At 42.0% G+C, this 15,631-nt stretch overlaps 1 protein-coding gene across 3 annotated transcripts in view; it reads right to left on the minus strand.

The window, feature by feature from the left end:
• Positions 1-234: 234 nt before the first annotated feature.
• The window catches only part of Ngly1 (N-glycanase 1), a 57,978-nt gene continuing 42,581 nt past the window's right edge, over positions 235-15,631 (minus strand). For all 3 annotated transcript variants that reach the window (XM_059274185.1, XM_059274186.1, XM_059274187.1), the window contains 3 exons: positions 11,426-11,611; positions 1,212-1,389; positions 235-903 (listed from right to left, as the gene is read on the minus strand). In XM_059274185.1, the coding sequence (XP_059130168.1) occupies positions 728-903; positions 1,212-1,389; positions 11,426-11,611 (540 nt within the window). In that variant the 3' untranslated portion in view covers positions 235-727. The remainder of the gene's footprint in view (positions 904-1,211; positions 1,390-11,425; positions 11,612-15,631) is intronic.

Consider the following 15,631-nt stretch of genomic DNA (forward strand, 5'->3'; position numbering starts at 1 on the left):
ATTTACATTGTTTAACTTTCTCATACAATACAGTTTCAAAGCCAAGAATATTGTATTCAACGAGGTAGCTTATAACTCAAAGCTACCAAGTTCCATACATTATGGAATTTGCAATGTATCTTTGAATTCAAGCTGTGTTAAATATTTTCATAACTTGTGTACACTGAGGTAGTTTTCAATGTTCATCATACCCCAAAAAGCCAGTTTTTAGTCAATATAAGCACTGAAAAAGTATAAGACAAAATAATCTGCTTTATTTTTTAACTGTCCATACATTTACAATCATAAAAACCTTCATGCATATAACTTAAGAGATACTTGACTTTCATATTTATTCAAAATTAAGAATGTTATGAAAATCTAATCAGAAAATGTTAAGTGACTAGTAGCCCCAGATTTTTATCAGTTATGAGCAGCATTTAATCATGAATACCATTATTTCCTTTTACACTTAACTAACAGTATTTAGATTAGAACTTCATATGGTTATTTTATGCCACATCTTATGTCAAAGTTTAATCACAGGCAGAAGTGAGTTTTTAATTGAAGATTTCTTATGGTCCACACTATGAAGATATATTTTAATGAGGATTACATGATGTATAGGCAGCAAAAGAAACCTGTTGGACAGGATGAACTGCCAACTAGACACACACTGAGCTAACCCACCACTGGAGGCCATGGCTAGTTCCTGATTGTGGCCAGCTTGTCCCTGAAGCTCAGGCTTTCAGAGGTCACTGAGTTCTATAATTATCTCCAAGCCATTTTCTCCATGGTCACTTAAGCTTTGCCTAAACAGCTGGGTATGTTGCCAAGCAACGTCTCCATCTCCTCTGCTTAATTCTGCTTCCAATGTAACTTCTGTGGCACCAGAAAAATCATTATAGGAACGAAGATTTTTATCTGTTGGAGGGAAAAAAAGAATTTATACTTGAGTTTTGGTAATTTGAAAAGCATCGGGAGGGTTGGAATGTACTTTTTATAGGACTGACAGTTCAACCCTTAAAAAGCAGATATTTTTCTTTACAAAAGCAATTTATCCTTTGGAACAGAGATATTTTTCCCCTGCACGTGTTTCACCACACACACAAACCCCCATCAGTCTGTCTAATACAAAATGAGATTAAATATTTTACCGCAGCGATATGAGTAACGCTTTGGTACAGCTCAGTTAAATGCATGCAGCCCACAGCCTGCACTCTGGCACCCACCTCCCAGCAGGTTGACTTGAGCTTTATCAGACCGTAGTTTCCACCGCACGGATCCACTCTCAAAGCTTTGGCTACTCGTTCTGATGGAAATGTTATCTACTTTCAGGCCAGCTGACCCACACTCAAACTTCCAGGAAATATAAGCAAAAGATGATCCTTCTTTTCGGGCCAAATACACCTAGAAAGACAGGGCAAGTGGGAGGACTTTTCAAAAGAAATCAGACAGTGCAGAAAGCTGAAGTCTCATCACTGCAGGACACTTTAGATAAACAATAACTAAAGATGAAGTTTTCCTGAGGAAAAAGATTCTGTTAGCACTTTTTTTGTTGCCATCAGCAATATCCTATGGCATCTTTTGGTGTGTAGAAAGTTATTAGAGTACATGTGTCCCTAAACTATAGTCTGTTTAGAAGTTCATTACTTAAAGCAAGCATTGAGAGGAACAATGCTGAGCATGAATTGTCCTTATAAATGACTGCCCCTTAGCTCATCTCCTCAGTCAGGATTTTCATACATACTTTCCCACAGTGAGGCCACAGCCTCTCCACGGACAAGACATCTGCTCAGCCACCATCGAGGGATGCAGAAGTGCCGTACAGGCCTGCCTTTCCAGAGTACTCCCTGCTCTTACACGCAGTGCTCCTTCCCACTTTAAACAGCCACAGTGTAAGGAGCCCAGGTCTACCGGCTGATTCTACCATACCCCTGTCATAGGAGACCTCTCTCTCTATGTGCCATGCGACTACATCTGTACCTCATCCTCTGTAGGCTGACCCACTCACTTGGGCTTGAGCTTAAGAATCTCCCTCTATTATCTCCTCTTCTGTCTGTACTCCCACACCACCTCTGTGAGTCTGCATGAGAGAAAGAAGGGCTCTGGAAAAGACCCCGTCCTCACTACGCTGCACTAGCCGTACAGTATAACACTTGCATCTCGATGCCCTGCCTAACCCAGCTCTGTCCTAACCACTCTCATCAGATTTAAGTGTTTAAGTCCCACTTTCTCCATGACATCTGCCTAGTCTAGCATGTATCTCAAGTACCAGGCTCTTGCCTTAAATTTAAACTGTCAACTTCCAAATCTTTTAAAATTTCATCGTGCCTGAACTTGCCAACCTCTCCTTACTTCAGTGTTATTATCTCTTGGGTTTCTGTCTAATGTAACCACATCAAAAGTGCTCTGAGGCTCTGGATTCATGGGGGAGCAGGTTCTAATAAACTTGAAGTAGTTATCAAGCATTAAAAATGTGTAATTATATAATACACACAAATGGGCAAAATACTCAAATTTGACTGGTTCATCTAGAAACACATAACTGACACTCTTTAAATGTGGGGCATATGGTTGAAAGGACCATATGGGAAATACCTACTATGGCGGCATCTTTTTGTATTTTGTATTATAGTCTCTATCATCAGGTAAAATTAACCACTATTATCATTCTACTAATACTTTTTTTCCAGGTTGGTTTTTGTCAACTTGACACAAACCTAGATATACTTGGGATGAAGGACTCTTGAGAAAATTACCCTTCCAGAATACTCCAAATGGCAGGAGAAAGTAGAATATAAAGAAAACCTGTGAATCTATAGCTCTTAGTTCATATTCAACAATATAATTGCAGTTCCCATTAATGTGCAAGGGGCTGAAAACAGTCACTTAGCAGAAACTACTGCTGCCGAGTATAAGATAGATAGTGTTTCTAAGCCCTGTATGTTTGCAGGAAATCCAAGAACACTAATGTGAAAACATACTATGGAAAATGAAGCTGCATTTGGGGTACATTATAGATGAGGAATGATCTGGAGAAGGTGAATACAAAGCTCAATTAGAATCAGTCTTCGTACCAGATACTCCAGGCTACCAATGGTTACAAACACAGTGGAACTGAAACCAGCATATATAAATAAACACAGCACTAGTCAGGTCTTAAAAAACAAATACTAGAAAAATCAAGTACTGAGGAAATCTCTAGCCTTAAACACATCTCACCTGAAAAGCAGACAAGTAGTTCACATTTTCTTTTTTTTTTTAGTAATTTTAGTTCATTCCATGAAAAAAATTGAATGCTAGATAAATTAATTTGCTTAAGGGGGCACTTTTAGCTAAAGCTACAAAATAGACTGGTTATATATATTATGCATGAAGGCAAGTCTATGTGGGAGGGCCCATGTCTGGTGGTCTTTTGTTGTATAAGAGAGCAAACTAAACTAGCCATGAGGAAGAAACTAGTAAGCAGCACCCCTCCATGGTCTCTGCTTGAGTTCCTGCCTCCAAGTTACTTCCCTGCTTGAGTTCTTGCCTGACTTCCCTCAGTCAGACTACAAAGGTATAGTCCAAGCTGCTTTTGGCAAAGATTTATCACAGCAATAGAAACCCTAGTGAGGGCAACACTTATTAATTTTAAATGTTATCAGAATTAGTAAATTAGAGATAATATATCTACTGAACAATCTTGCTCTACGAAGATAGTCTTGGGGGCTAGAGAGATGGCTCAGCTGTTAAGAGAATGTCTTAGCTCTTACAGAGGGCCTGAATTCCAATCCTAGAACCGACATTAGGTGGCTCACATCTTCCTGTATCTCTATCTGCAAAAGATCTGGCTTCTTCTTCTGGTCTAACTACCACAGGCACCTGCACTTTATATATCTATATATATGTGTGTGTGTGTGTGTGTGTGTGTGTGTGTGTGTGTGTACGTATGTACGTACATATGTATGTATGTATGTATGTATAAAGCAAGAGGCAGAAGCAAGCAATCTCTGCATTTGAGGCCAGTCTAATGCCACAGCAAGTTTCAGGCCAGCCACGGTTGACAGCAAGACCCTGCCTCAACCCCCACCCCCAGATATGGATAGTCAACCACTGTTTGCTTTTCATAAGCTCAGATGTGTAGCACTATCAAGTCCACTTAAGTTCAGGACAGCCTCGCTCTAACACCCTCTAGTGTTCACAATTCCATACTGTATGTTCCTCTTGTAGCTGTTTGTAAGAACCTGGGACTCTGTGATGGTACCATGTTCCCTGGGAGTCACTGGTCTCAACCATTTTAAACTACTGGGTATCCACTTAAGGATTAGTCACAGCCTGAATACCCCTTTAAGGGAGTGGCCACTAAAGGTTGTTATTTAGGAAAGATAAGCCAAACAAAGCAGCTACCAGAAGAAAGGCGGTCAGAAAGAGCTAAGTCTAGGAGAAAGCAGTGAAGACAAAAATAGACATTTACACCCCAGTAAACATTTCTAAGTCCATGTTTCCCCTAATGGATGGGCACAGAGTATAGTCATTTAAAGTCAAGTTAATTTCAAATTACTAGCGTACTCTAAGAATTACCTTGATTGTATTGAGAGGGTCTGGGTCACAACTGTAGCTCTGATCATAACTTAAGGATTATAAAAGCTGCTGAACATGCCTGAAAGAACTACTCGGTTACAAATTTATTTACTTTTTAGTCTTAAAGGTAGTAGCTTTTAAGACCATAGAAACTTAAGATTTATTAGGGTTTTTAATTCATCAATGCCTAAAAAAAAACAAACACACTGTGAGCAAATAAAAGGGTACTTAGGCTAAAGTAATAAAATATGGAAACAAACCATATTTGTATTTAAAAAATTCTTACTTCTTTTTCATACAATATATTCTGTCCACAGTATTTTTACTCGAATGATGAAATGATACTTTTAGATGTGGTAGGAATGTCTAGTTTGGTAACCTGAAGCACACTAAATATGATTTATAGAAAGACTTTGATTATAGTCAAGACTATGACTAATGAATACCAGCAGGACAAGTAACTCTATCTTATTTAGGACAGAAAACATTTTCTAAGCTCCCAAATAGTGGTATGTGTGTGTGTGTGTGTGTGTGTGTGTGTGTGTATGTTGTGAGTGCATGTGACAGTGGAGGCCAGAAGAGGATTCAGATCCCCTGGAGCTGGAGTTCGAGGCAGTTGTGAGCCACCTGACTTGGTGAGAACTGAACTTGCATCCTCTATAAGAGCAGTACATGTTCATAATCTGTGAGCCACCTTGCTGGCCCCTGCAGGTTGTTGTCTTCAATGTCCTACTCCCAGACCAGTTGCTGCTTACTGGGTTTTTAATTGACAGGCTTCATTTCCACTGTGCATATTTTCTATGTACTCCACGGGTGTACTGAAGAGATGAGTGCTGCTCTCTGACCTTAGCAGGAACTCTGGTAAAACTGGAATCATGAAGCTTTTTCTCCAGCAACCCATCCCAGCCCTTTTTAGCATATGCACATACACCGAGGCATGTACAGCCTGTGGGTGAGGTGTCAGTCATGAAATATACAAATGGATAGAGATTTCAGGACTGAGAAACATTTGCTGTGACTTTCTGGTCTGGCTTTTAGTGAAGTTCTGTGAAGAACTTCTGCAGTATGGACTGCTGAGGTTCACTCTAAGTTCCCATTCATTCCACAGGCACCTGTAGGCACCCTTCCCACAGACACCCAGCAGAGCATCTGTACTTCAAGGGACTTTAATTCACTGCTGGCACACTGGCATTGCTCATGAATCTTAATTTTGGTTATTCTATTTTATCACTGAAATGACAATGAATCCACTTTCAGCTGCCCTGTACTTAAATCCTTCTGTGCTATTTCTGATTCATCCCACCTCTAGCTTCTGGAGTTACCTCCTTGGGGTAATAGTATAATCACCCCATACTCCCTGACTCAATAATTGCAAGGTCATTTGAGTTCTTGGGATCTGACAACATTCCCCCTCTACTTTCACTCCCCACTTCTCTGCATACCCTTTCCACACACTGTTCCCCGAGCACAACTTGTTTCCCATCTCTGTACTTCCCTACTTACTATTTCCACAATCCTATGTACTCTGTTCCATATCTTGTCCTGAAGCTGAAAAACTGTCTTCTTATAAAAGCCTACTCACATCTTATTTCTGAATCAGGAAGTTAGTGACTTTTTACATCTTCTCTTTTCAACATCTGAGATTCATATTCCTCTAGAACTTATGCTATCAAATAGCTAGTCCACATATCCTTCTTATACTAGGTCATTGTCTTAGAAGTTACTATTGTTGTGATGAAACACCATGACCAAAGGCAACATGGGGAGGAAAGGATTTATTTTACTCACAGGCCTATTTAACAGTTCATCATCAAAAGCAGCAAGGACAGGAACTCAAACAGGGCAGGAACCTGGAGACAGGAGCTGATGCAGAGACCATGGAGGGGTGCTGCTTGATGGCTTGCTCCCCATGGCTTGCTCAGTCTGCTTTCTTATAGAATCTAAGACCATCAGCCCAGGGATGGTCCCACCCACAATGGGCTGGGCTCTCCCTCATTAATCATTAATTAAGAAATGCCCTAAGGCTTGTGTACAGCCTGATCTTAAGGAGGCATTTTTCTAAATTGTGATTTCTTCCTCTCAGATGACTTTAGCTTGTGTCAAATTGTCATAAAACTAGGCAGCACAGTCATAGCCCCTGAGGCTTGCTTCTTTGTTCATTTCATCCTGAACGCCAACCACATTTGTCAACCTGCATGCTTGCTGAGTGACTAAATGAAAAATTCTTGACACAAATGAGTATAGTGACAGAAAAAAGGTGCTCAAAAGTTGGGCTTGAGATGTAAATCAATCACCAGGAAGCTTGTGAAAGGCTCTGAGCACTACAGGGATGAAAGAGAAAGGATAAGCAGGTGAACTCAAGGGTGCAGATTCAGTCCACACATTCAATCATTCATTCTTACATGCAGCAGACTGCAGCAAACACTGAACATGTATTAGGCATCAGATACACGAGTATGGCAAGAAGTGGGAAACGATCTTGAAGATGCTGCTGCTCTAAGAGCGACAAGTCTATTCTTACATACAGCTGCTGAATAAACGTGAAGACAAGGTGCACGGTACACAGTGAAAAGAATCTACCGAAGGGGAAAGTCCCAGTTAGCTGGGCCTGGACGTTAGCAAGCTCTGAGGACAAGCAGTCAGTCAAAAGGGAAGTAAATGAGGCTCTGAGGAGAAGGCAGAGGGAGGGGAGGGGAGGTTCTGAGAAGGCAGAGGGGAGAGGAGGGGAGGTTCTGAGGAGAAGGCGGAAGGCAGGGTAGGTGCACAGCAGAGCACCAAGCAAGAAGAGGCTGGAGAAACAGAGTGACTTCTGGAAGAACACTCAATTCAAGAGCTACTGAACTTTGGAAAACAGCACATGCTTGAAGGAAGCACAGCAGACATGGAGACAAGCTAGGTCATCATTCTCCTGGCTTTTAAAGGGGAGGTGCTCACTTGCCTCTCTCTCAAAGAGGGTCCTTTTCTTGGTTTGACTTTTATGTTCCTTTCAATTCAGATAATACTGAACACTGTATTTGGAAGCCAGCAAATTTAGTATGTCTGTGTGGCCTTGGGAGGTAAGAGTCTCTAAGACTTTGAAAACAGGCTGCTGTGTGGGATGTCACTGAGTAAAGGATTGCTGGGAACTGGCCTACTAGTCAGAAGAGCTGGCAAACAACTAAAGATGGTTGATGTCTCTAAACGGAAGAAACAAGGTTTAATGAAAATTGCTATTCTAAGTCTCTATCTTCCTCCCTTCTTCCCTCCCCTCTCCAAGATTCTAGTACTTTTATTGATTTAACATATTTTTACAGGATTTAAACCCTATAGCTAGAAACACATTCACTCAACATAAAGTACTGTGCCCTACTCTACACTAAATCAAAGCATGTCTCAAATAGGCATGTGTACTTTCTAATGACCTTTGCATTCATTCACATCTCATAACTCCTCATACAATGCACCCTTTCTGACTACAATGTTCTTTTTTGATCCATGTATCAAAACAGGCGATATGTGCCTGCTGTTTTGATGAACACCTACTCATCTTTCAGTGTCCAGCTCAAATACTGCCTGTTCTATGGAGATCTGCCCAACTCCCACAGCCAGAGCTAATTACCTTAGCGTTTCCATAGCAATGCACTGACATCCTTATTATAGCACACTGCATGGTAGTTAAGATGGCTGTTTATGTTTTCCTTGTTAGATGGTAAGAGAAGGGACTCATATTCATTCATATAGCTAAGAAGAGGCCTGGTATATATAACAGGCACCCAGCAAATGTCTGCAGATGAACACACAAGTGTGAAAGACAAAAGAGAAGTGTGCCAGAGCTGTCCTACTTCTCAGCACACTGCACCTTCTGCCACACATCATCATTTTCTCTACTATTATTTTCCCTAGCAACACTGATGGCTAGGGAGAAGCATGAGCTTTCTTCATTTCAGCAAGTACAAGCTAGGTCCTGAGTAAGGAAGTTTCTGTTCCATTCTACTTTCTGCTTAGGAGTTTTTAGGCTAAGGACAGTCTTCCAGAAGATGTCTATCTTCTACGAACTACACAATCATTAGAGACATGCACACCTTGAAATTCTAAGTTTTATTGTTTTGTTTTTATGCATTTCTTTAGTTAAGTAAAAATACTTGTGAAATTACAAGTTTAATAATCCCATAACCCTTTCTTGGTTCAGTAAGGATTCCTCACTTTATTATTAAATTTGATTATTTATTAGTTAATTTGTTTGTTTATTTTGGTTTTTCGAGACAGGGTTTCTCTGTGTAGTTTTGGTGCCTGTCTTGGATCTCGATCTGTAAACCAGGCTGGCCTTGAACTCACAGAGATCCACCTGGCTCTGCCACCCGAGTGCTGGGATTAAAGGTGTGTGCCACCACTGCTTGGCTTATTAGTTTATTTTTAAAGATTATTTGTGTGTGTGTGTGTGTGTGTGTGTGTGTGTGTGGGTGTGTGTATGCGCGCGCGCGCGCATGTCTGTGTGAGTGTATGTACACATGTGAGTGTGGGTACCTATGCTCATGCATGGATGTGGCAGGCCTCTTCATTTATTAATTTTTATTTCTATTTTTTTTTGGAAGCAAGGTCTCGCCCTGAACCTGGGCACATGTTTTCTCAGGCTGGAAACCAGAAAGCTCTAGTAATATTCCAGTTTCTGCCCAACTCACAGCTAGGATTATAGGTACGTGTGGAACCCAGCTTGTTTCACAGGTGCTGAGGTCATGATTGTATACCAAGTGCTCTTACCTTCTGAGCCACCTCTCCAGCCCCCATTAGATGGAACTTAAACTGAACCTTCTAATAGGGAAGTTGTAAGTTTAGAAACAAAAGCTCACAATGAATTCAAGACAGGAAGCAGACCTTAGTTTTGTTTCTTTGTACTGTCTTATGAATGTGGCACCTGTATTCTGTGACTTACTGTTTTATTCTACCCAATGTCTTACAAGCGAACAATGTCCTATTTAAATATTTTTTGTAAGTTAATTTTAAAGCTCCCTATGAGTTAATCAACACTGTGTGTGTGTGGAGGGGACAACTATCAATAATATGGCTAGGGGAAGAGGCAGCTAGATGGCTCAGTGGGAAAGGCATTGCCAAACAGTCTGCTGACCTGTGTTCAGTCTCTGGAACCCACAGAAAGGTGGAAGGAGAGCATCAACCCCATAAAGCAATCCTCTGAGTTTCACACATGTGCCATGGCATGTGTGCCCATCCCCTGCCCTCCAATATTATCAATAAAAAATACAGTATTATCTATTCATGTCTTGAGGGTAACACAGATTATTTATGGTGTTTCCAAGGAACAGGGATGCTTGAAAGCAAAGCTCTTATTTCTTATGGGTAAAATGACAATAATGTGCAATTTAGTAAGTATCAGTGAGTAACCACAGTGCAAGCTTCATTTCTTCAACATTGTAGGGCATAGACAGGAAATAACCAGTACTTGTGCTCACTCACATCCTAATGACGGTTGTGAGATAGTTAACTTGCTGGATGTTGGGGTAAATCCACTAAACTTCCCAGCTGCTAGTATTTAGTAGGTTGGTAATACATGGTTGTGAAAGAATTGGGGGAAAGGAGAAGGAGGGATGAGAACATAGGGAACTGGATGGTTGAGCTGGGGGAGGGACAGAGAGGAAGAGCAAGGAAAGAGATATCTTGATCGAAGGGGCCATTATGGGGTTAGGGAGAAACCTGGTGCCAGGGAAACTCCCAGGAATCCACAAGGATGACCGCAGCTAAGACTACTAGCAATAGTGGAGAGGGTGCCTGAACTGGTCTTCCCCTGTAATCAGACTGATGACTACCCTAATTGTCATCATAGAACCTTCATCCAGCAACTGATGGAAGCAGATTCAGAGATCCACAGCTAAGCACTGGGCCATGCTCTCTAAGTCCAGTCGAAGAGAGGGAGGAAGGATTGTATGAGCAAGGGGGGTCAAGATCATGGTGGGGAAACTCAAGAGACAGCTGACCCGAGCTAGTGGGAGCCCATGGACTCTGAACTGACAGCTGGAGAACCTACATGGGACCAACCTAGGCCCTCTGAATGTGAGTGACAGTTGTGTGGCTTAGGCAGTTTGTGGGACCCCTGGCAGTGGGACCAGAATCTATCCCTAGTGCATGAACTGGCTTTCTGGAGCCCATTTCCTACGGAGGGATGCCTTGCTTAGCTTTGATCCACGGGGGAGGAGGGGCTTGGTCCTGCCTCAACTTGATGTGCCAGACTTTGTTGACTCCCCATGGGAGGCCTTATCCTCTCTGAGGAGTTGATGGGGAGTGGGTGGGGGGAGGGGGAACTGTGGCTGGTATGTAAAATATAAAAAAGCTTTTAAATAAAAAGGAAGAAAAAAAATTAAATGATAGCACTCTTACATAGTTATGTGATAGACAGTCATGAGGGTTATTGGTTACTTGACTACTTTTTCCTATGAAAGAATTAAATTCGGGCAGTGGTGAAGAACATTTGTTGCTCTGTAGAGGACCCAGGTTCAATTCCCAACAACCACACTGTGTTTCATAACTACCCATAACTCTAGTTCCAGGTGACCAGATGCCCTCTTTTGCCCTTTGGGGATACCAAGCATGCACATGGTGCACATACATATATGCAAGCAAAACACATACATAAAATATAATGAATAAATCTAATGAAATTTTTAGAAAGAATTATATTTGAACGCTGATGAAAATGGATATTTCCATGCTATAAGTGCAAGAATCTCTAGTGCATTTTTGATGAAATGTTGAGAACATGATTTTCTTTTCCCATTTAAAGAATTATCAAAAGCAATTATATCAGTTTTCATATTGTATATAATTAGAAAATGGAGGCAATCTATATGTTTAAACAGTAATACAAATTCTAAAGTTTCATGCATTAAATTACCATGTTCCAGTCTGTTTCAACTTTTCTGAATATGGATTCCATTTTCCACACACCGTTCTCCCATCCAGAGATGTGTTCATTGTTGTCTGAGACTCGGATATAACGGTCCTTTACAATATCATAACGGAGGTGAAACTTCTTAGAGATCTTCTCATTTTCAGAAGGGATGAACAGGGTTTCCTTTCTCTTAAAAAAAAGTACAAATTCTATTCAACATTATGGAGACATGAAAACAAAAAGAAGAAATGTTATATACTATAATAAGAGGCCCACTCAAACTGAAAAGGAAAAATGTATTACACCAGAGAAAACTCAGAAAAGATTTTACAGCTTACATATAATGAGTGCAATACTGATACAACACTTCTCTCGCATTGGGAGAGAAGAAGTGTGAGTTGGGATTTAATTTTCATCATCTATGGTGGTGGTTTGGATGAGAATGGTGCCCAGACTCACATGTTTGAATACTTGGTCTCCTTTGGAGAAACTATGTGGGAGGGATTAGCCTTGTTAGAGGTGTGTCATGGGGGAGGCTTGAGTCTTCAAAAAACCTCCTGCCATCCTAGTGAGCTCTCTGCTTCCTGCTTGTGGATCAAGAAGTGAGCTCTCAGCTGCTGCTTCAGTGCCTGCCTGCCTGCCTGTCTGCCTGCCTTCCTGCTGCCTGCCTGCCTGCTGCTGCCTGCCTGCCTGTCTGCCTGCCTGCTGCCTGCCTGCTGCTGCCTGCCTGCCTGTCTGCCTGCTGCCTGCCTGCTGCTGCCTGACTGCTGCCTGCTGCCTGCCTGCTGCCTGCCTGCCTGCTGCTGCCTGCTGCCTGCCTGCCTGCCTGCTGCCTGCCTGCTGCCTGCCTGCTGCCTGCCTGCTGCTGCCTGTCTGCCTGTCTGCCTGCTTGCCTGTCTGCCTGTCTGCCTGCCTGCCTGTCTGCCTGCCTGCCTGCTGCCTGTCTGCCTGTCTGCCTGCCTGCCTGCTGCCTGCCTGTCTGCCTGTCTGCCTGTCTGCCTGCCTGCCTGCCTGTCTGTCTGTCTGCCTGCCTGCCTGCTGCCTGCCTGCCTGCCTGTCTGCCTGTCTGCCTGCCTGCCTGCCTGCCTGCTGCCTGCCTGCCTGCCTGTCTGCCTGCCTGCCTGCCTGTCTGTCTGTCTGCCTGCCTGCCTGCTGCCTGCTGCCTGCCTGCTGCCTGCTGCCCGCCTGCCTGTCTGCCTGTCTGCCTGCCTGCTGCCTGCTGCCCGCCTGCTGCCTGCTGCTGCCTGCTGCCCGCCTGCTGCCTGTCTGCCTGCCTGCTGCCTGCTGCCCGCCTGCCTGCTGCTGCCTGCTGCCCGCCTGCTGCCTGCCTGCCTGCTGCTGCCTGCTGCCCGCCTGCCTGCTGCTGCCTGCCTGCCTGCTGCCTGCCTGCTGCCTGCTGCCCGCCTGCTGCCAGCCACATATAAGTGACCTTGGTCATGATGGTTTACCCCAGCGATAGAAAACTAATACATCTACCTAAACTCCTACATTTTTCTCCTTTCCACTCTTCCACCTCCATCTGTGACTCTGACACCAAATCTCACTCTCATCTTTGCACTCTTACCTTTCTAAAAGCCTGATCTAAAAGCACAATGTCAGATGCATCTCTTTTTACCAATACTCTCTCTTCCTTTTTATTTTTTTGAGACCAGATCTTACACTATGTGCCCAAGGCTGGTCTTGAACTCACCATACTTCTACATACTCATCCTGAATACCAAGAAGACAAGCTTGTGCCACCTTGCCCAACTGGGACACTTCACTTTAGTGACTCTACAGCACTTCAAACTCTTTAGCAAGGCTTACAGCCTGTAGATGACTGTTCACCGCCTGTCAATGAGATCTCAGTGTTGCTCTTCCCTTTGCTGTATCTCACTGTTACTTTCCTCTTAGTTTGTCAGAAAGGGACAGTGGATTCTTGCCTCAGGACCCTGACCCATGTCACCCTCTGTCTAGAATCTCCACATACATGACTCTTTGGCATCCTTTAGGCCTCAAGCTTAAACCATTTCACTAAAATGTACTTTCTTGATACAATAAGTTAGGAATTTGTCAAAGAGGTATTTTGTCATGTAAAAATTACTATAAAAGCCTGTTTTGGCTTAAAATCCCAGACAAATTTGATGTTCTCATCCAAAGTAAATCAATGTCTGATTTAAAAGTAAAATAGTCTTTTCTACCCCAAATCAGTGAATACATCAAACATCTGAAAGTGAAGATATGTTTCTTCATATATATATATTTTGGTTTTTCGAGACAGGGTTTCTCTGTGTAGCTTTGCGCCTTTTCCTGGAACTCACTTGGTAGCCCAGGCTGGCCTCGAACTCACAGAGATCCGCCTGGCTCTGCCTCCCGAGTGCTGAGATTAAAGGCGTGCGCCACCACCGCCTGGCTGATATATTATTTTTTATTTCATCAGGACGATGGGGTATAATTTTGTATTAAACTTTAGGCTCTTGATATTAAAAAGTACAAAAACTCCCTAAGTACAAGAAACAATGAACACTGTAAAAATATCTAATGTGTGTGCGTGTGTGTGTGTGTGTGTGTGTGTGTGTGTGTGTGTGTGTGTGATTGTTAATGTTTTAAAATAGTAGCACAAAGTAGGGTGTGGTGGTACAAACATAATCACAGTACTGGGAAAGCTAAGGCAGGAGGGTATCAAGTTTGAGGCCAACCTGAAGTACACTGCAAGATCTTATCTAAAAAAAATATCAAAAACTATATGAAAGAGAATATATGAAAAAATATAATTCTCTAGCAGAACCTGTATATTGCACTGTCAAAAGGTAAATAAAAGAAAGTTATTTTTTAGAATTTGGCTTTAATAAGTTCTATTTTAACATTCTCAATTCTCTTCTTAACTCTCCCTTTCTCTCTCTGCTCCTCCCTCTTCCTTCCCTCTTCCTGTGACAGTGAGGACTCAGTACCTTGAGAATATGAAGCAAATAATCCTACAAACCCACGTCCTCTGTTTTATCAAGGTTATTTCAGAATGCGTTACCAACCAAAGGAAATATTTAGAATGACTACCTATTCTCTATTAAAGGATGACTAATTATCAAATGAAAAGAAAATGTGTGTACATTATTGAATGTAGCATTATGCAAAGAAGCTAAACAACATGTAATAAGATTAATATTTCATACAAAATTGAGCTCAGGCTAGTCTCAAACTTGAGTTCCTCCTGTCTCAGCCTCCCTAGGGCTGGAACTACAGGCATGTGCTATCACTCTTGGCTTGTATAAAACTGTTAAGATAAAACTTTCCTTTCTGGAAAGTATTTTCTTCTTGCTCCAAATGACTGTGATTAAGATCCAAATATTTTTAGGATTAACATTCCTTTCTGCTCACTTTTAGAACTCTCATTTGTAAAATGGGAGTCAGTGGTTTCTTTTTAAATCGACGGCACTAAGATGGTCTCCAGCAACTGAGAAATTCTCAAAGTTTTCAAAAGGGGAAAATGATCTCGTTCTGACCCAGTTCATATTTTAAGTTTAATCAGTGTATACCCATGTAAGAGGAAGCACACTCACCCCAAAGATGAAAAGGAAATGAAGACCTAAATAATGTCCATGCTTTCAGTGAACACAGCTGTGAGTTAAATGCGCTCTCTTTAATGGCTTCATCTAGATTCAGACTCCTAACTTGCACTGTGTCAGCAGTGATCGGAACTATTTGTTGAGCTTGGCTGTTGTAATTCTACAGCTAAACCAACATTACTAGCAGCCTGTCACAGATGATGGGATAAACAAAAAAGCAAACACAATATTTAATGGGGATAATTCACTCCTTTAGAACACCTGAAAAATGTTAATGCATATTTACATAAAGGTAACATAAAACATTAATTTGTTCAGAACTGTTGAGTTGTCTGGTAACAATATGTGATGGATCACTTTCCTTTCAAGCACTTTTCATTATGTAGCTTCCTAGATGATGTTGAATAATCCAGCAACGCTACCTGAAGCTCTCTAGGTAAGAGGTGATCCAATGCACTATGTCTCAATGCTTTTTACAGAACACTGTACACAGACTTTCACCTGAGCCCCAACTGTAGAGTTAAGCTACACAAATCAGTTCCAGTGTTATTACCTCGGTTTCCAGAGACGAAACACGTGATAACAAGCCTTCCTTCAGCACTGAGGAATGAACTAGCGGCTCACACATACTTGGCAAGTGCTCTAAAGCTGAGCCTCACTCGAGCTC

Source organism: Peromyscus eremicus, chromosome 9 (genome assembly GCF_949786415.1).
Source record: "Peromyscus eremicus chromosome 9, PerEre_H2_v1, whole genome shotgun sequence".
Taxonomy (NCBI): Eukaryota; Metazoa; Chordata; class Mammalia; order Rodentia; family Cricetidae; genus Peromyscus; species Peromyscus eremicus.